Source organism: Carassius auratus, chromosome 18 (assembly GCF_003368295.1).
Source record: "Carassius auratus strain Wakin chromosome 18, ASM336829v1, whole genome shotgun sequence".
Lineage (NCBI taxonomy): Eukaryota > Metazoa > Chordata > Actinopteri > Cypriniformes > Cyprinidae > Carassius > Carassius auratus.
This window is the reverse complement of record NC_039260.1, coordinates 18,567,058-18,587,169: the sequence shown is the minus strand read 5'-3', so window position 1 is coordinate 18,587,169 and position 20,112 is coordinate 18,567,058. Positions and strand designations below refer to the sequence as shown.

Sequence of the window (20,112 nt, the reverse complement as noted above, 5' to 3'; positions counted from 1 at the left end):
TCGCTAGACTGTCTATGAGGCCTATCCGCAATACCACCACTACCGTAACATCGCTCACAGACCTACGGGACGGCCACGGCGAGCTTTTCAAAGGCATTAAACGCGTCAAATAAGCGTAGTGGGATGAGTTTGGGCGACCGGGTTCGAGTTTCGGGCCACTGAGGGGTGTTTTGTCAGGAAATTCGGGCGGTTGGGTGTTGTTATTTCTGGGGAAGCTGAGTGGTCATTGGCAGAGTTCAATACACAGCAGCTCGCGAGAAGAATAAACGCATATTTCACGTCTCTGAACACCCTTGTTTCACTCCACTTGCATGGGCTTTTGAGGATTATTACATTTCAGTCAACCAACACATCGCAGGAGAATAAAAGTGGAGGTAAGGGACTAAAACGTGCATCGATGATTGTTGGCTAGCGTGATGTTTAGCCTAGCCCGAGTCTCTATATTTAAAGTGCACTTAAATGTTATGTTTTGTTGCGCTTTGGCATACATTCCCCAAAAACCTGTTTATCAATATATATTTCAGGTTTACCGTACGTTACATATAAACCATATCTCCCGTCGTAACGCATGTTTGTCACTTCGTTTTTCTTTATAAATTAGTTTATTAAATACAAGTACGCTTATAGATTAATTTCAACCCATTTGGCGCTTCTGCTGATCTCTCCCGAGGGGTCCTTGCTTGCTGATCCATTGTAAGTGCATCATTGTGTCTTGACGGAGATGTGTTAAGTTAAATGAGTGGAAGTGAGAGTATATTGTCGATCAGGCCCTTTACACTCTGAAAACCGGCACGATTGATCTATAGTGTGGAAAAATTGTACATGCTTATCGATCAAACTGATGGCTTTTTGTCTTTGATTTTAATAATAGAGCTCCACGTGGATTTCATTGCAATTCTGCAGGCATGTTTAAAATATGGAAACTTTATTGAAGGTTGAAGTAGTCAGATGTTTGACAGATATTGAATGATGCATCTGTCAGGTTTGTGCATGAGGCCTGAAGGTTATTGAGGTTGAGAGAGGTCAGATTTAGGACATCTATGTCTGGAATTATCCACTTGGTTACAGAAAGTGTGCAATCATTAGTTTGCTGAAATGGTCACCGCTCTTGTTTGTCTTTCTACTGTGGACTTCAAAGTGCGTGTGTGTGTGTGTGTGTGAGAGAGAGAGAGTTGTTTATGAAAAAGAGGAACAGGCATACCACTGACCGATTGATACACGCACACTAGATGCATGTATATATGCCAGTGTAGAATCAGATGGCCATCGTGTTTTTAATGCCAGTGCATGTGTTAAGCAGTTGTGTAATGGACTAGCAGGGGCGTCACAAGGTGGGGATTTTATTTTGCAGGGATAATCCAGTGTTGTGCCCATGGTGATGGGACAGCATGCCAGAACTGTGCCAGAGGCACTGCTATGCCAGAAAACTCCTCTGGCACAGACCGATCGTATACTCGCAACAAACAGACAAAAAAAAAAAAGTGCTGTTTTCAAAAGCAAGAATCTCTATTACTAATGTATAGGTCTAGTGATAAGCTGAACATGAAACCATCACATGCTTTTTATCCAGCACTGTTTGTACTACATATTTGATGTTTTTATTAAGGATATTTATTAAGAGATCAATGATCAGAAAATCCCACAGATTAAGACTAAAAAAAGGACTCGAGCCATATCAAGGCACCAGAAAATAAAATCAAGCTGAAACTGGGCTATTTGGACTTGGCCAAAAATGAACAAACTAAAATCTTTAAGACCTTTTCTTGGTCACAACAGCAACAACAGTTAAAAGTTAAAATATTCTGTGACAAGCTGGTATTTTCTTCTTAGATTAAATTAATACAATTTTAAGCTTAGTAGTTATTTATTTATTTATTTTAGAATATATCTGGATTATACTATACACTGACAGATATAATTGAATGGTCAACAGATTAAAAGAGAATATTTTGATAGTTTTGTCCCTCATGTTGTTCCGAACCTGTATAGACTTTCTTTTGCGTTACACAAAAGAATATATTGTGTAAAAGCTTCGGCTACTTTTCGACCATACAATGGAAGTGTGTAAAGGGGTGGAAAACATCACTGGAGCCCACTGACTTCCATTATTAACAAAAAAGAGAGAAAAAAAGGGTTGTTGGAGCTGATAGCCTTGTGGGCATGTTGCAAGTGATAACTAAACTTGTATCTTGTAACTAGTTTTTAACTCTTCCTTTAAGTATTTTTTTAAAAGTTATATCAATATATAGATATTTTGTATTAATATTATATTTATAATGAGTTGCAATGCTTAATAAATTCCCAGAAATGCCTTTGCAATGACCCACAACATCATCTTATACATGTACAAACTATGCTCAGATTTTCTTCAGGTGGGTGAACATTCTGTCCTCCAGTTATCAAGCATTGTTTTTTGCTGTAAAAGCTTGTGCTTTCTAATGTCGCCTCTGAAAACAGCAGGTGTCTCGTCCTGTTCGGCGTACAAAGTGGCACATTCACCTGTGATTCAGATTGGCTTTACTGCAGTCTAATTGGCATCTCCATGGTGATAGAACAGAGCTCTCTCATTTCCTGTCAAAAATGGTCTAAAAACACTTTGCGGTAAAATAAGCTCATCCTTGTCCCATGTTCATTAACTTTGTGTTATTCTCTGCACATGGGTTGTTTTTAAAACCCCAGCATTTACAGTATATTATATAGATTATGAGAGTAAAAGCTTTGGAAATAAAGACAGGGAATGTAGGTTTCACGGTTATTTTCATTATACATTTTTATTTTGGCACACATTTTATATATCAAAGCACAACAACGTGTGAATTAAACATGTTTGTGAATTCAAATTAAGTTCCACAGGAACAAAAAGAAGAACATTTGTATTTGTTCCTTTTTGTAACCGATGGCAGTCTAAACACATGCAAATCAATCGACGTAAATGGTTTTAGAACAAACAGTATAAGCATAATCCCCATCAACATTAGGGTGATGCATTTAATTATGTTAAGCACATGAAGAATATAATCTTATATCAAATATTCTCATATTTTGGTTTTGAATGTAGATACAATAAATGATTCTTTAAAGCATGAGGCATCTTTAAAAGATAATGTGGTGATGTATCTGTCTTGTCTTTTTGGATTGGTTGTGCTTTCCGAATGTCATGACAGATATGAGATTAATATTTAGGAATCCATTTGATTATAAAAGGTGATCAGTTGTCCACTCATAGACTGCACATAGATGACATCTTATTAAAGATGGACAAAAAAAAAAGAACATGGATTATATCCATTAACATCCACCCGGATCGAGACCCTGATCCTTCATCAGCACTTTTATCCCACATATAAAGATACCTGTTTGTGAATAATGACTCAGCACTTTAGATTCATTCATGCAGTGTATAATGGCACTGAAATTTTCCACAGTACATCTTGCACTCACCTCTTTGTCATGAGCGGTTCATTCATTGCTTTCCTCCTGCCCCCAGTTAGATCTCGATACTGGGACACACATGGGACTTTGATTTATTCAGGAAGATGATAACAAATGAGCTGTCCCTCATCTGTTAAATGTTAAATTGAGGCTTATCTGTTGCGGAGTGCTGAATCCTGCGTTTATGTCAAGTTGACATTGCAACCATTTCTAAACGGGTGGCATTCCTGCAGCTTTAGTCAGGTGACGTTTGTGCAGAATCTTTCAGTTGTTGAGTTCAGATGTTTGATACAGTATTGATACTAATAAATTCAAATGCAAAATGCTGTTATTAATGGACTCATTCACCCGAAAATGAGTATTCTGTCATTTATTCATCCTCTTTTACTTTAGTCTGTGGAACACTAAAAAGATACTATGAAAATGCCTTTTTTGCCATACATTGAAAGTCAGTAGTGGGTCTAATGTTGGCATTGTTCTCGTTTTGTTCATAAACACTGTTTGCTTGAGTAACAGAAAGTCTGTTGTGCTTCCTGTGTTATACTTTATTGTGGTTAACATTGGTTTATTTGCATGATCCCAGGTGAGTCTGGCTCTGGTACTGAACGTGTCTGCCTGACCCGAGACTCAACACTCCCCCTTCCCCAACCTCCCTGCCACCCTGCCCTACGCCCTGCACACCCCTAACCCAGCATGAACGAGATCAGCATCGTCAGAGAGGGCTGGCTCCACAAGAGAGGTAAGAAACACACACTCAATCTTTATTACAGTCCATATCATATTTTTGGATTGTAAACAGAGTTGTTGTCTTCCTTGTCTCTGCCTTTTTGTTTTTTCCCTTCTTTCTACCTCCTGCCATCTACTTCCTTGTATCTCTTCCTCCTTCTGTCTGCAGGTGAATACATTAAGACTTGGAGGCCCCGATATTTCATCCTAAAGAGCGATGGCTCTTTCATTGGGTACAAGGAGAAGCCAGAGACGTCAGACCACAATCAGCCCCCTCTCAATAACTTCTCTGTTGCAGGTCTGCCACACTTTACCGCCCCTCTCCCCACACACCAGATTGTGTTTAGTATTCTAAAATATGTGTTTCCTTAAGGTAGTTTAGTTTTTGAGCTATGGGTTTGAAACTATAACATGCAAAATTAGCAAAAATGAAAGAATTCAACTTAATTTTTTGAGTTTGTGTTTTTCAATCAATGTTCGATTGTTTGTTTAAATATTCTAAACCAGTATATAAGGATATTCATACAAGAAGAATTGACTTATTAAGAAAACAAGAAGCCATCTAATCAATATTAAATAGTAGTTGACTTTTAATATATGAGGTTTAGCAACTTTTGACACATTCAGCAAATTTAAATCCAAAATACAGCTTTTCAGAACTTGAATATCCTTCACAGAGTGTCAGCTGATGAAGACTGAAAGACCTCGGCCGAACACGTTTGTCATCCGCTGCTTGCAGTGGACCACTGTTATTGAGCGGACCTTCCACGTGGAAAGCAACGCTGAAAGGTGAGGAGATGAGATGGAGGGTCCTGCTGGAACCAGTGTCCTCGTTGTGAATGAATGAGTGGAAGAGAGATCTTAAGAAGCAGATACTGAATGGTATTTACTGGAAAAGCAGATTAAGTTGAATTAACCAGATTTCTGCCAACCAAAACAGGTTATTACTCGTTGCCTGTTGCTTATATTGAATCTTAAAGGAACACTACACTTTTTTTGAAAATAGGCTCATTTCCTAACTCCCCTAGAGTTAAACAGTTGAGTTTTACCGTTTTCGAATCCATTCAGCTGATCTCCAGCTCTAGCATTAGCACTTTTAGCTTAGCTTAGCGTAGATCATTGAATCTGATTAGACCGTTAGCATCTCGCTTAAAAACAACCAAAGAGTTTTGATATTTTTCCCATTTAAAACTTGACTCTTTTATAGTCACATTGTGTACTAAGGCTGGAGGAAAATGAAAAGTTGCTATTTTATTGGCAGATATGGCTAGGAACTATAAGAAACTTTGCTGCTGTACCATGGGTGCAGCAGGTGCAGTGATATTACACAGCACATGAAAATAGACCCTATTAGACTATTTTCAGGCGCTGCGTAATATCACACTTCATTATGTGACTAAATAGCTAAATTCTCCCAAAAGATGGCAATCGTGTACATGTGATCAGCTCAAGATGATAGAAAATAACAAGAGGAAGTTTCCTTGGATTTAATGGATGATTAATGATTTAAGTTTGATGTCAATGCAGAGAGGAGTGGATACGTGCAATACAGGCTGTGGCCAATGGGCTCAAGTCCCGGGAAGAGGAGGAGCCAATGGACATCAACTTTGGCTCCCCTGGAGACAACAGCCTGGAGGGAATGGAGGCTGCCATTGCAAAGTCCCGCACCAAAGTCGTAAGTGCCTTAACCCCATGTGTTTGGATGTTTGGGGAACAGTCTTCACTTCTCTATAAGAAATTTTCACAGTTGTCTGCAGTGTGTTTTTTTTCCCCATATGTTTTATTGACTGTATTTTATTATGATAATGAACCGGCTGCACTGTCAAGGTAGCAATGCTTAACTGTGTGTGTGCAAGCCACGCCGGCACAATCCCTTGAATTTTTTCCATTAAACAGTGGAAGCAACTACTCCTTATAGTCATAAAGATAATCGGAATTGTAAAAGGTTTGCTTTTATCTGTGTACATTCACAATAACAATAAATCTTTGTGCTTTGGTAACATAAGCTTAAAGGAACATAGGATGCCATTTTCTGCCGTCTGGTTTCCTTTTGCGCAGCACAAAAATGAACCGAGACTCTGCATCCTAGGTTACTTGTTGTACAGTTTTTCTTTCAGTTTTCTTAATTTATTATTTAAGTTAAAATATATTTCTTGTATATACCTATTTATTTGTTCTAATTTAATTCAAATCTAATTTAAGATCATTTTGTTGTTTAACAGTTAATAATCAGTTAACGAGCATCGATTGTCAGTTAAGAAAAATAACCGAAATGAACATCCCTAATCTGTGCATATTTCTCTCTTGATTCAGCCGAGACAACCTTTTTCACTGGAGAAAGAAATATTATGGATAGTGTATTTTAATCATAAGCAACGGTTTGAAATTACCGTATTTTTCGGACTATAAGTCGCACCTGAGTATAAGTCGCATCAGTCCAAAAATATGTCATGATGATGAAAAAAAACATAGATAAGTCGCATTTATTTAGAACCAAGAACCAAGAGAAAACATTACCGTCTACAGCCGTGAGAGGGCGCTCTATTCTGCTCAGTGTAGGCTACAGGAGCAGTGAGCTGCATAGAGCGCCCTCTGGTGGCTGTAGACGGTAACGTTTTAACTTGGTTCATGTCTCTTAGTTCATTTATTTTGATAAATATGTCGCACCTGACTATAAGTCGCAGGACCAGCCAAACTATGAAAAAAAGTGCGACTTATAGTCCGGAAAATACGGTAAAAACCTCTAAATGATGGATTTGTTTAACAAGATATTACCGTAATCAATGGGACTGAGGCTGACAGTCACTGTACCATATCCATTACTTGGCATAATTGTTGGTAATATTGCACAAAGCAGTTAAATTGGGAGTTCACCGGTGTGTGACAATTAGTTTATGGCGTTATTTTAATGTCAAATGACGAGAGCGCATTATTGTAGCATAGAGAGATTTGTTAGTGCACAGGACACAGTTTGAGCGAAAGGAGAGACACGTTTTAAGTGCGCGCATTCTCTCCGGGCGAGAGCAGTTTGTATCTGAGCACAAGTGTCAGGTTACTCGCGCATTATATTAATGTGGATTCCCGCTACAAAAATTTGCTCTCAACATTTGTCATTAAAATAACGCCATATTTGTTGTTGATGTTTGTGTGACTAAAATTTATAGTCTCTATTAATAAAAAAATATAAAATGTAAAAAAGTTTTAGGTTTATTTATAAAAGCCTTTTTTAATATTGAGATGTAATGGCTGAGCAGATCTGTTTTTCATATTTTTAGACAATGAATGACTTTGACTACTTAAAGCTGCTGGGTAAAGGCACTTTTGGAAAGGTGATTCTAGTGAGGGAAAAGGCTACTGGCATGTACTACGCCATGAAGATCCTACGCAAAGAGGTCATCATTGCTAAGGTGGGCGGCACACACGAATAAGAACTTTAAAATGCTCCTGAATAATTAGTTTGAGAGTCATGACCAGTTGGTTCTTTTTCTTTTCTTTTTTGTGGTCTATTTCAGGACGAGGTTGCACACACAATCACAGAAAGCAGAGTGTTGCAGAGCACACGGCACCCCTTCCTTACGGTATGTTCATTTCTGTCAGGGTTTTTTATTATTACACAATTCTCTTGCTTTTAGATTTGTTAATTCACTTTTTTTTTTTCAATCTCTCAACAGACACTAAAATACGCCTTCCAGACACGAGATCGATTGTGTTTTGTCATGGAGTATGCAAACGGAGGCGAGGTCTGTCACATCCTGTCACTCCTTACAAAAACAAACTAGAAAGGCCTACACCATTCTGTCTCTTTTAAAATTCTGTTTTGTCTCCTTTTTACGTGTTTCCAGCTGTTCTTCCACTTGTCTCGAGATCGCGTGTTTACGGAAGATAGAGCTCGCTTCTATGGGGCTGAAATAGTTTCAGCTTTGGAATATCTGCACTCTAAAGATGTCGTCTACAGGGACCTAAAGGTTTTCTGTGTTCTCAATGCTTTATGTTCAGAATCAGAAAGAGCTTTATGTTCGATATGTAATTATTATAAAAATAGTTTGAATTGCTCTTTGAAAATTGTGTCATAGACCACAGACATGAAATCTGAGTTCCTTTTTTTTTACTTCAAATGGCAAAACGCTATTTCCTTATTCTCTTACAATTGTATTTCTCTCTGCAGCTGGAGAATCTGATGCTGGATATAGATGGTCACATTAAAATCACAGACTTTGGCCTGTGTAAAGAGGGCATTACTAATGAGGCCACCATGAAGACATTCTGTGGGACCCCAGAGTACCTTGCTCCTGAGGTACTGCAAACTCACTTCATGAACTTGTTTTTTCAGTCGATTTTTGGATCATAGTTTGATAGATTAAAAAGTAGAAAAAAGATTGGAATTAGTCCCAGCTCTGATTCGCTCATTTTCTGACGTATTATAATGGAATCTCACAGTGTTTTAAAGCTGAAAACTGCCTTGTTGGTTGTGTGTTTTTAACCACATTGAAAGGAGAGCAGATGCTAAAAAAAAAAGCAATCACTAGATGAAGGTTTAAGAAAATATTTTGGCATGACACATTTCTTCAAGTAGTAGTTAAAGGGTTAAATAAAATTGTGTTGAGGCTGAATTTAGAAAGTATCATTTTATGTGTAATTTAGCATATTCAATTTAGTTTCTTTAAATATTAAAAGATGAAAAGAATATTTAAAAATTGTTCTTTTAAGCAAGTCTTATGAAGCAGAATGCTGTAAAACAAAAGACTTAAAACTGTTTTCTGTTACATTCGATGTGATTCTGTAATTGGAGATACATATGGCATTTCATAAAGTTAAGAAAAAAAACCCAGTTCACTAACAAAAATTCTTTCCAGTATTTTATTGAAAACATCACATATTTTAATAATTCAGTGCTTGCCAAGCACAGATTACTTCCTTTTTTTTACTTTTAATGAAAAACAGATGTCTTTATGGTATTGTTTGTCAACTCTGTTATGGACAAATTAGGCAATGTGTAGAAATAACAATGAATCATGAAAGGAAAAATCTTTCTTGTAGCATTAGACAAACGGTCCTTACATTCCAACATTTGTAACTGAGATAATATTTCACTTATGCATACCTTATAAAGAAAAAAAATACCCATGACTTCACAGAATTTTCCACTTGAAGCGAATGGTTTTTAATCTGAAAATGTATTATATACAATATCCGGAACAAAAATAATATTATTGAAATATTATAAGGATGCATCATATATCTGTGTTTGAGGTTTTAAACAACAATAGTATTGTATTTTTTTTGTGTGAAAATAATTCATAAACACAGTTGACCCTTTAAAGGCACAGTGTATTTTTTTATAATAAACAAAAAACGTAGTTTGATGACGCAGTGACTGAGTGTGGAATCATGGGAGCTGTCGTCTTCATCCCTACAGCTGATGCAGTCCGAAGGGACTCGTGTTCATGGATGAGCTCATGATTTATTAACATAGTAGAATGAAGCAGGGTGAGACTGAAAGCTGGCGAAGCAAATAGTCTGCTGAACGAGTGCGACACACGGCTTGAGAGCAGCAGAGCTTTTATTAAGCCACAGTGGACCGCTTCTGCTCCTTCCAGGTGGCGTATTTGGGGAAAAAAAACTGCACTGTTTTATCAGACTAGATACGTTTGAAAGTTCTATTATAATGCTACTCTGTGCGGTCGTCACTGGCCTATTAAAACGTCTTCGGGGTTTCCATATGTTTTCTACATAACAAAACTGGAAATCGAGGGGTTATAACGTCATTGGCAGGCGACATAATGACACGGTCTGTGTCACTAGTTAAAATTTCTTATTTCTCTAGATTTAAACATTCTTCGAAGCATTTGGGATAATGTAAGTACTCTTGGATATTTTAATAAAACATCTTACATATTGTGCCTTTTAAGGGGTCATATTATGCTTTTTTTAAATAAATTTTTTTGTGTATTTGGTGTAACAGAATATGTTGACATGCTTTAATGTTTGAAAAAAAAAATTGCTCTGATTGGCCAACTGACCCAGTGCATTGTGATTGGCCAAACAATACAAGCACTCATCGTGTTTGCAGTACACAAGCTACGGTTGAGACAGCTGACTCCACTGTGATGTGGATTCAAAAATGTGCAAAATTCCGCATTTGAACATTCAATATGAAATACTTACAAATTGTCATAGCAAAGTCAGAATGACCTCCTCTCCTAGGTTCACGAAACGGTTGTCCATAAAATGCATTGCTGTTCTGTTGTAAGTAATCCTAAATATTCCTAAATGCATCTACTTTCTAAAGGCCAGATAAAGTGATTTTGCTTTCGCCCCGATTACACACATCTCCCTGACATGGCTGCTTCAACACTGTGGTTACTGAAACCACGCCTTCTTTCTTTGTGTGAACATTGGAAATCGCATCATATGACCCCTTTAAGTAACAGTTTTAAAGTAACAGAATTATCCGGTGGAACTGACCATTTTATTTTTGCCAGAAACTCAACTTGCTAGCATAAATGCTAAGAGCACATGGCACTAAAGAAATCATGATTAAAATACCTTTAAAGGCGCAATATGTAATTTTTCTGCTTTAAAAATAGCAGAAATCACTATATCTATGTTATATATATTTTTTTGTTGTGTACTTACATCATCCCGACAGTTTCCACGAACTTTCAAATCCGGAGAAAATTATAGTTTAATTAGAAGACACGGCACGTTTCTTTATTTCCGTTTTGTCGCCCGTCTATGGCGTCATATAAACTTTGACCCCTCTACTTTATCTAACTTCCTGCGGAACCGCCAAATACAAAGGTGAACAGAAACAAAGACGAGACGATGAAGAAAAAGTGGTAGCCTTTATCGAGACTATTATATTTTATATTTATATTGTTTATATTCGTATTTAAACGTCAATCAATAACTTAGTTATGGATCATGATTATGCTTTGCCTGCACGTTCTGTGAAGCGCAAACGTGCGGGTGAAATAAATGACCCGAGATGGTTTTGGGACAAGAGAAGCAACAAGACACGGGTAAATATTGGAGTTGCATTTCCAAGATAGAGAGAGCTTCGTGACAAGCTGAAACTACAGAGAGATGTCGAACTCGCTTGCATTCTGATAAACAGGTATGCATCCATTCAGCTAACTGTATCTATCCGTATATTTTGTGAAACGATGATGTCTTGTGTAAAACGCAGACGGACTAGCTCTCATGTAAATCTACATTTGTTCTATATCTAGCTGAATAAAGTAGCTTCAAATTATAATTATTAACGAAAGGCGGCCGTGTTTTTTAACATATATTACTACTAGCTAGATGGAATATTGATTTGATAGGGGTCTCATAATTCATATAGACGGTTTCATCGGGCGCACGCGCCTGGACCGAAGTTAACTTCCGGTCTGTGTTGTTTATATCGGTCTGGCTGCAGTGCCTTCTACAAACGCAGTTAAAGGCAAGGTGATGAGTAGACTGAAGTTGGGCTCAGGTGGTTGTGCTGCGGGATGTGTTTCCCATACATTTATTTATTTTTGGAGACTCGCCTCAATTTTAAATTTCAATAAAATTGTTCAATAATAATAATTCCGTACATTTATATGTTTAAATATCAAAGCGAGGCACAGGTGTTTTTATATCGCTGTATATTTTATATTCTGAAGGAAGACTTGCATGTTATATGCCTGATAGCAGCGTGTGAGCGTAGCTCTGCTTCGTTTACAGCTGTTACTGGGGAAACCTCTATTTCTCGCGCTTTATGTCTATGCTTTAAAACATCTCCTGTTGGCAAATAATGAATTTGTCCGCCTGATCCACGCAGCAAACATTTTGTTTGTTATCAAAAAATATCTACTCTAGAGGGACTTGGCTGTTGTTATTGATTCTATTTGGAAGTCTACTGGAAGTTAAGTTAGGTCCACAAAAGCGCTCATGCGCAGTAACGTTTGTTTATGTTGTTGCCGTTGAAACCGTCTCTCCGTTCGAAAAGACGTGATTGTCAAAATACTAAGTTAGAATGAGTGAGGAATGATAGGGAGCGACAGAGCGCGTGTTCCAATGAACAACAACTCCCATGAGCCTTACGCTCTTTCCCGACGTCATCAAAGTACGTCTTATGTTATTATTTTGATTGAGTGACCCCTGGTGGCCAAAAATTCCATACTGCACGTTTAAATAACCCAATGTGTGGTCAGTAATATATTTTGTTTTCCTTTTGATATTGTGATAACTGTTGACGTTCTCTTTAGATTAAAATATTTTCTCAGAGAGAGCACACAGACTTTTCAGTGCTTCAGATGTTATCAGTGAGGGAAAGTGACATAATATCCAAAGATTTTATTATTTTGGCTGCTTTTTTTTAAGAGCTGCCGCTGTTGAACATGCCGCAGATCTGACATGCATTGTATTTTCTCTCAAATCTCTTTACCTTTTCTGATCCACTTCAGTTCTTAATGTCTCTACTAATGAACTGATGAGTTAAATCGGGTGTGTTAGTTTGAGGGAGACAGTTCTGGGATGCTCCGGGACAGTTTTGAAAATTTCTTTGAAAATTCTTTAATGTGACTCATATATAATATTAGGGGTGTGTGATATGACTATTTTTGATTGTGGATGATAAAAATGTCTCCATGATCTGCTTTTGAAGAAATATCGTAGTATCGTGCTACAGCGCATATTCTATCAGCTGCAATTCTGGTGCCTCCGTCGTATACTGTACAACGCCACATTATTTGCATGTGCTTTTAAATGTTTCATTCGTGCACTGGTCTGACCTGTGCTTTTTCTGAGTGCTGCATACATTATTGTCAAGGGATAGATCACCCTAAAATTGAATTTGTCATTATTTACTCAGTCACATTGTCCCAAACCTGTATTAATTTATTTCTTGTGCTGAACACAAAAGCCGATGTTTTTGAAGAATGTGGGCAACCAAACAGTTGCTGGTCCACATTGAATTTGATGGAAGCTAAAAATACTATGGAAGTCACTGTGGACCAGCAACTGTTTGGTTTTCCACGTTCCTCAAAATAGCATTCATGTTCAGTAGAAGAAAGGTTTAAAACCACATTTGAGTGAGTGAGTTTTTTTTTTTTTTTAAACCTTGAAAGGCTTTGTCTTTTTATAATAGGGAAATAAGTTTGTCTGTAATGCTCAGACATCTTGCATATATATAATATATGCAAATATATATTTTTTTTCCATATTGCCCACCCCTATATAATGTATTACATGCATGCACAGTTTTAAGGCAACTTTAATTGCATTTTTGAAATTCTTTTCTATTCTATTTAAGCTTGTTGTTTTCTCCTTTTTTTTATTGCCATCTCTAAACAGACTACTTAATTTTTCCTCTTTTTCCTCTTTCTTTGCTGTAGGTATTAGAAGACAATGATTACGGCCGTGCAGTGGATTGGTGGGGTCTGGGGGTGGTCATGTATGAAATGATGTGTGGTCGGCTGCCGTTCTATAACCAGGACCATGAACGTCTGTTTGAGCTCATTTTAATGGAGGAGATTCGCTTCCCCAGAAACCTCTCGCCCGAGGCAAAGGCCTTGCTGGCTGGCCTGCTCAAGAAAGACCCCAAACAGAGGTAAGAAGAGCGTCTGTTTCCACTTTTGTTATGAAAGAGGATCTTGCGTATGTTTTAATAAAATGTTTTGGTGTTTTTTAAGGCTCGGAGGAGGTCCTGAGGATGCCAAAGAAGTGATGACACACAAGTTCTTCAGTTCCATGAACTGGTATGATGTCCTTCAAAAGAAGGTAAGAGTTTAAGGCAGTGGGAGTGGATTCATTGGATGTAATCCTCACACAAATTAGAGAATGTACACAGCTAATCACTTTGACTGATTCTCTCGAATCGCGTTTACATTCATGTTCCAGTATTGTGTCAGTGTGATTGATTGCAGCATGATTGGAAGACATATATCCTCAAACCCAACATGTTTTTTACTTCATTAGACATTTAACAGTAATCAGTCATTTATGCTGATCTCTGCATGTGGTTAATGAGGGATGTGTGAAAACCAAATGTTCTCTAGAGCTTTTTGTTAGACTCACCTCTCACCCTCCTGTTTTTTCTGCAGCTCAGCCCACCCTTCAAGCCGCAAGTGACCTCAGAGACAGACACACGCTACTTTGACGACGAGTTCACTGCACAGACAATTACTGTCACGCCACCTGACCAATGTGAGTACTTCAGTTCTTCCTCCTTGCCTGTCTGCTTGTGACGTCACGTATCTTTGTGTCTGAGAAAATGGTTAACAAGTAGAAAATGACTGCAAATATTTTAGCCCTAAAAAACTGCACAAATTGTGCATGTGTCAGGCTTATCCATCTACGGTTGAGTATACATTGAAAGCTGTGTGGACGCGGCTGGGCACGAGATGGAACAGAACGTTGTGAAGTATACCCAGGCCTCAAGTTTAACCGAATCAAAAATGCATTGTTGAGAAAAACAAAGAGATGCATTGGTGTATAACTCGCTTGATAAATGATATTACTACTTTCAGAAGTAATGTAAAATATCTGTTAATGATGTACAAACATGAGCAATACGAAGATTATAGTGGCATTCATTATACAGTAAACAACATTTAGGCTATTATAAAGGCCAAACCTGCTTAAAAGGATAGTTCACCCAAAAATTAAAATAGTCATTAAAGGGATAGTTCACCCAAAAATGAAAATCTTATGTTTATCTGCTTACCTCCAGGGCATCCAAGATGTAGGTGACTGTTTCGTCAGTAGAACACAGTCGATCAGTCTTATAACGGAGGTGAATGGTAGGGATGCACGATCATGATTTTTCATGGCCGATTCCGATACCGATTTTTTTTACAAGCAAACTGGCCGATTCCGATACCGATTTCCGATTTTTGTTTATCTTTAAGCAACAAATAAGAAAGAAGGAAAGTATGCATAAACAAGATGTTTATTTGGTATTTAATAGGCCAAACTGGCTTTTGGCTATTGAAAACAATAACCGTAACCATCTGAAATTAACGGCAGTATCTGCACAGTAAGTAGCCTAAATTCAATACAAACATAGATGGTACAGACATCAGCATTTAGCTTTTGTTTTTGAATTGGATTGAAACTACATAGAACTGGCCTTAAATTAAAAGATGAACTGTAACCATGTGAAATTAAAGGCAACAACTGCATAGTTCTAGAGTCCAAACAACACAATCAACACATATTCAATAACATGTTTCTTAATCAGCATTCAGTATTTGTTTTAGTTTTTAAATTTGGTTAAAAAAAAAAAAAAAAGCTTTACCAGTGAGAATAAAACAGTATGCTATATAAGTAAATTATTCCAAAATGTTAAAATCAAATAATGTTGGTCCGAATAAAACACAGATGCAAAGCGTTTCATTCGTCCAAAAAAAAAAAAAAAAAATTAGGGTAATGATTCACATATATATATATTTTTTTACTTGAGCCAATGAAAAATAAATAACTATTGTCTCCAGTTAAAGAATTATATAGATGTGAATCATTACGTTTCAATTGGATGAATGAAATACTTTTTTCACCGAGCTACAGCAGGTGATTTTTAAATCAAATTAAGTCGATGTATATTTTAGGTAAAATAAAAATAATCCTATACAGAACTGACGTTTAGGCTACTTCTGTCTTTTCAAACGTGTATGCAGGTTCTACTTTAGAAAAAAGAAAAGAAAAAAAACTTCAGTTTTGTCACAGTTTAGTCCGTTTCGTTTCTCATCCAACACGTGAGAAGTTGATCTGAACATCTCTTCCCTGTCTACTCATGTTCAGTGCGTGGACCGGTACAGTATACGCTCGCGATCCGCCGTAAAGGAAGAAGATGCCTCACACACCTGCTTGAGAAAGCACTTAGGAGAGTTTAAACAGTAGCACATTGTGTGAATCAGAGGTAAAAAACGATATAAATACTGTTCAGTTTCTTGCACACACCGATCGTTTTGTGTCTTTACACATCAGTGTATCCTCACGAGCCGCAGGGTTCCATTTGGTTTTGTTTAGTTTTAGTGTATGTTTTAGCCGTGATTCCCATTCACCTCCATTATAAGACCGACAGACTGCAACGTTTTGTTAAAAATCTTAGTTTGCGTTCTACTGAAGAAACAAAGTCACCTACATCTTGGATGTCCTGGGGGTAAGCAGATAAACATCAAATTTTTATTTTTGGGTGAACTATGCCTTTGATTACTCGTTAAACCTGTCAGACCTTTGTTCATCTTCAAATTAAGATATTTTTGATGAAATCTGTGAGCTTTCTTATCCTGCGTAGACAGCAACAAAACTGACATGTTTAAGGCCCAGAAAGGTAGTAAGGACATTGTTAAAATACTCCATATGACAGAATTTTCATTTCTTGGTAAACTCACTGTTTAAGAGGAATAAATGATTAAATGAGATTATTTGGTTTTTTTTTGTTGCTTGCAGATGATAGTCTTGATGTGGAGGACCCAGATGCACGCTCACACTTCTCACAGTTCTCCTACTCAGCCAGTGTGCGAGAGTGACCCCTCCCCTCCCCACCCTCTCACCCTTACCAGCACACCGGACGCCCCTCACATACACAAACGCAAACGCATACAAGGACACGTGCACCAGCAACCCAAGCCCACCGAGGAGTGGGTTCTAGGGGGGAGTGCGGCATCTGTGAACGATCCTGAACAGGTGGTACCCTCTGGTCAGTCCTGGTTTCCGATTGGCCTTTCATTCAGCCAGTCGTAGCCTGACACTACACACTGCAACACAATCCATCAAAGAATCACTGAATAAGTCTCAACCAATCAGGTACCATCGAGAACACCGCTCAGCACCAGCAGGTTTCAGGACACACGCTCGCACTCAAAACACTGGACTACGGGACTCAAGCCTCTTGTAAACACAGATATCAAACACACTCTAAATCATCTTGTGGGGACAAGAGAAATCAGTTTGGACTTATTTCCCACTGATTGTTACAGTTTTAAAGCCATATTTCTGCAAATGTACAAGTGCTCTTTCTGGAACTAGATGTTACCAACAGTGTTTTTACAGCGGGAGGACCGACGATAGGGTAACACAGAAAGGAATAGTGCTGTTTCTCTGCCTGGGTTTGTGTACCGAATGCTATGTGTGCGTCAACGGATGCGTGTTCTTCAACTGTGTGTCTTTTTGTGTTTCCATTTTTTACAAGGGCATAACATTATGTTGAGGAGTTGAACGGGGGTGGGATTGTTAGGGGTTTGGAGACTCACACACTATAGATGTGAAAATGTTTGTGCTTTAAAGGGAAAAGAGAGAGAGGAAGACAGCTCTAGTGTGTTAACAGAGAGCCTGTGGTTTCCTCCACATCAGGAACATTGAAACCGGCTTTCTGGAGAGGCGTTTTTCCAGTTTTCATCTGCAGCCCCAGAGGCTGTGTGTTCTGAGGTTAGTGTATCATCATGTTGTTTTCATTCTCTCGAACGTTTTGCAGGCACTGATGTTAAAATTTAGAGACGAACGTACAGGCAACAACCATAACGGAAAAAGGATTTGAATGTTCTGTTATTTAACTGCAAGAGCTACTGCATCAGCATGACCGACTGGTTCAAGTAGCAAACAGTGGAAACCGCCTTGACACTTTTTTCTTTTCATTTTTTCTTTTTTTTTCAATTAGTGTAGTCAGAAAAAAATGGTTAGGATGTTTGAAAGAAAATGTTCAACTTCATCTCCAGCTGTGTAACGTAGGTGAGCTTCTCCAGACAGAAGCTGTCTTCTTTTGCCTTTTGAAAGATGATTCATGTGCAAGGAACATCAAACTATTTTGTTTATTGTTTTATTCCTTATTTTATTTGGATCATTTTTTCTTCATTCGCCCACTCACTGAAATTAAATTGTCTTGGTAAAAAAAATATAAATATATATATATAAAATATATATTACAATAGTAAAGTTTTTTTTTGTTTGTTTTGTTTCTTTTGTCCATTTTTCCATTTGTGTGAATGTGTGGTTCACTTGTGCATGTGTGGGTGTGTAACAAGGTAGTCACAGTATATATTTGCAAGGGGAAATGAAAAGCTTCCTTTGTCGAGAAATGACGAGCATTTGTGTTTAAACATGATATATTACCATCCCTCCTCCATAAACTTTCTCATACACAAACGTCCTCACAGGTACCAACAGCAGGGCCAAACTGAAGTACTTCTGCGGGTCTTAAGTGCATCAAAACCAAAATACGCAACTCACTAGGTTTGGAAACAGCCCTTATTGCCTTGACTGAGAGAGAGACCACCAGATGGTGCCATTTGCAAGTTTCATTAAATAATACATTGCTCCAGGCACATGCACACTAGTTCACACCATGATGCTCAATTATAGTTTTTTAAAAGAAACTCCTGGGTGGAGACATGAGGGGTGAAGATCTAAAATGACCTGCTGTAGTGCTTTCACCCATTTTTCTTGTGTGTGTGTATATACCTACATTTGTAGGACAAATCAGCTTTGAAGTGAAATTATTTTGCAAATTTAACCATCGACTGTTCTGTTCTGAATGTGATGAACAATCACGAATGTCATCATTGATGCTCGGTTTGCTTTTTTAGTGCTGGGGATGCAAACGTTGGGGGGAAACTTGAAATTTCATCAAACTCAATTTTTTTTTTTTTTGGGCTACAGAGTGCTATGGGGGTATGCTTTGCTATTAGGAAATACATGCGAGTAAATTCTTTTACCAAAAACTGTATGATGTCTGCCTCTTTTACTAACCCAACAGCATGGCAAATTAACCAAGTGGACAGCAGATTTTGATACATTGTGTTATTCGGCTAAGGTTGAGCCTAAAAATGTGCACAGTTTTTGTTTTATTGAAGACAATTTATACTTTAAACATTTAATTGTACAAATATATTGGGAATGTGTGTATATATAATTGACAGCGTTTCAGCAGTGGTCTGAATAATAATGTACAACAGTCATGAGGATTGATCTTTGTCATCTTTATAGCTGAGAAGTACCAGAAAAAATACATGAACTTCTGTGATCTCAGACATGGAGTCAAAAGATTGAGAACCAGTGCTGCTGTTGAATCACAAACAAAGATTTATTTGTATTTTCTTTGGGCATGTCATTCACAGTGCTGATTTCCTATACAACAACCCCCGAAACTGCATTACTAACCCCCTATGGTAAATCTTAATCTCTAACCTTAAAGTGATAGGTCAGCAAAAATTACACTTGTTTTTTTTTTTTTTTTTTTTTTCAAATCCTGGGTATGTCATGTCTTTCATACATGTGACTGACTGACTTAAGTGGAAAATAACCGAAGATATTATAAATATGGTCTGTTGTCGCCAAAACTTTATGGTTACCAACATTCAAAGTGATATGCTCATGTGTTCTTTAGTAGGAAGTAAATCATACAGGTTTGGGGTGACATGAAGAAAATGACCAAATTTTTCATTGAGACTAAACTCTTCCTTTAACCTTCGTTTCCTGTAGCATTGGGCAACACATATTGGTAGAAAGCATTACTAGGTCTGACAAGAAACACACAGAACACTGTACCTTTCAACATTTTGTAGAAGTTTTTATTTTATAAAAAAAAATATTTTGATGACAAAATTCCTGGCACACCACCTCCAAAGATTCCCACCTCAGCACCTGGGTGCTTTGCAGTCACTGAAGAAGTGATGAATCCTAAATTGAATCAAGACATTTTCCAGGAGAATGTCAGAACCGCAGATCATTTCTTCAAGCTTTAGATTGGGTTGGGTGATGCAACAACATAATGACGCAAAACACAATTAAATAAATAAATACTGAATGGATGAAAAATAAGGAAATGTGTGTTTTCCTGTGTCTTGACCTTAATTCAGTTGAGATGCTGTGGCACAAATGGACAATGATCAAGACGATACTGATAAACTGTAACAGATTTATGGGGAAGGATTCAAAGCTGGTAAAATTCTGCTGCAAGAAACATTTGCTAGAGGTTGAATTGTT

General features: G+C 37.6%; 1 protein-coding gene across 1 annotated transcript; it reads left to right on the top strand.

The window, feature by feature from the left end:
• Positions 1–19,085, top strand: akt2 (v-akt murine thymoma viral oncogene homolog 2). Its single transcript, XM_026287880.1, has 14 exons — positions 1–374; positions 4,016–4,171; positions 4,328–4,456; positions 4,836–4,947; positions 5,686–5,833; positions 7,434–7,565; positions 7,671–7,736; positions 7,830–7,898; positions 8,001–8,123; positions 8,324–8,452; positions 13,524–13,738; positions 13,821–13,908; positions 14,232–14,334; positions 16,582–19,085. Exons 2-14 carry the CDS (start codon positions 4,126–4,128, stop codon positions 16,659–16,661), a joined length of 1,440 nt encoding a protein of 479 aa, XP_026143665.1. The 5' UTR covers positions 1–374; positions 4,016–4,125; the 3' UTR covers positions 16,662–19,085.
• The last annotated feature ends 1,027 nt before the right edge of the window (positions 19,086–20,112 follow it).

Coding starts and splice junctions, on each gene's coding strand:
- akt2 (XM_026287880.1), top strand. CDS start 4,126: ATGAACGAGATCAGCATCGTCAGAGAGGGCTGGCTCCACAAGAGAG. Junction 4,948..5,685: donor GTGGAAAGCAACGCTGAAAG/GTGAGGAGATGA, acceptor ATGTCAATGCAG/AGAGGAGTGGATACGTGCAA. Junction 8,453..13,523: donor CAGAGTACCTTGCTCCTGAG/GTACTGCAAACT, acceptor TCTTTGCTGTAG/GTATTAGAAGACAATGATTA.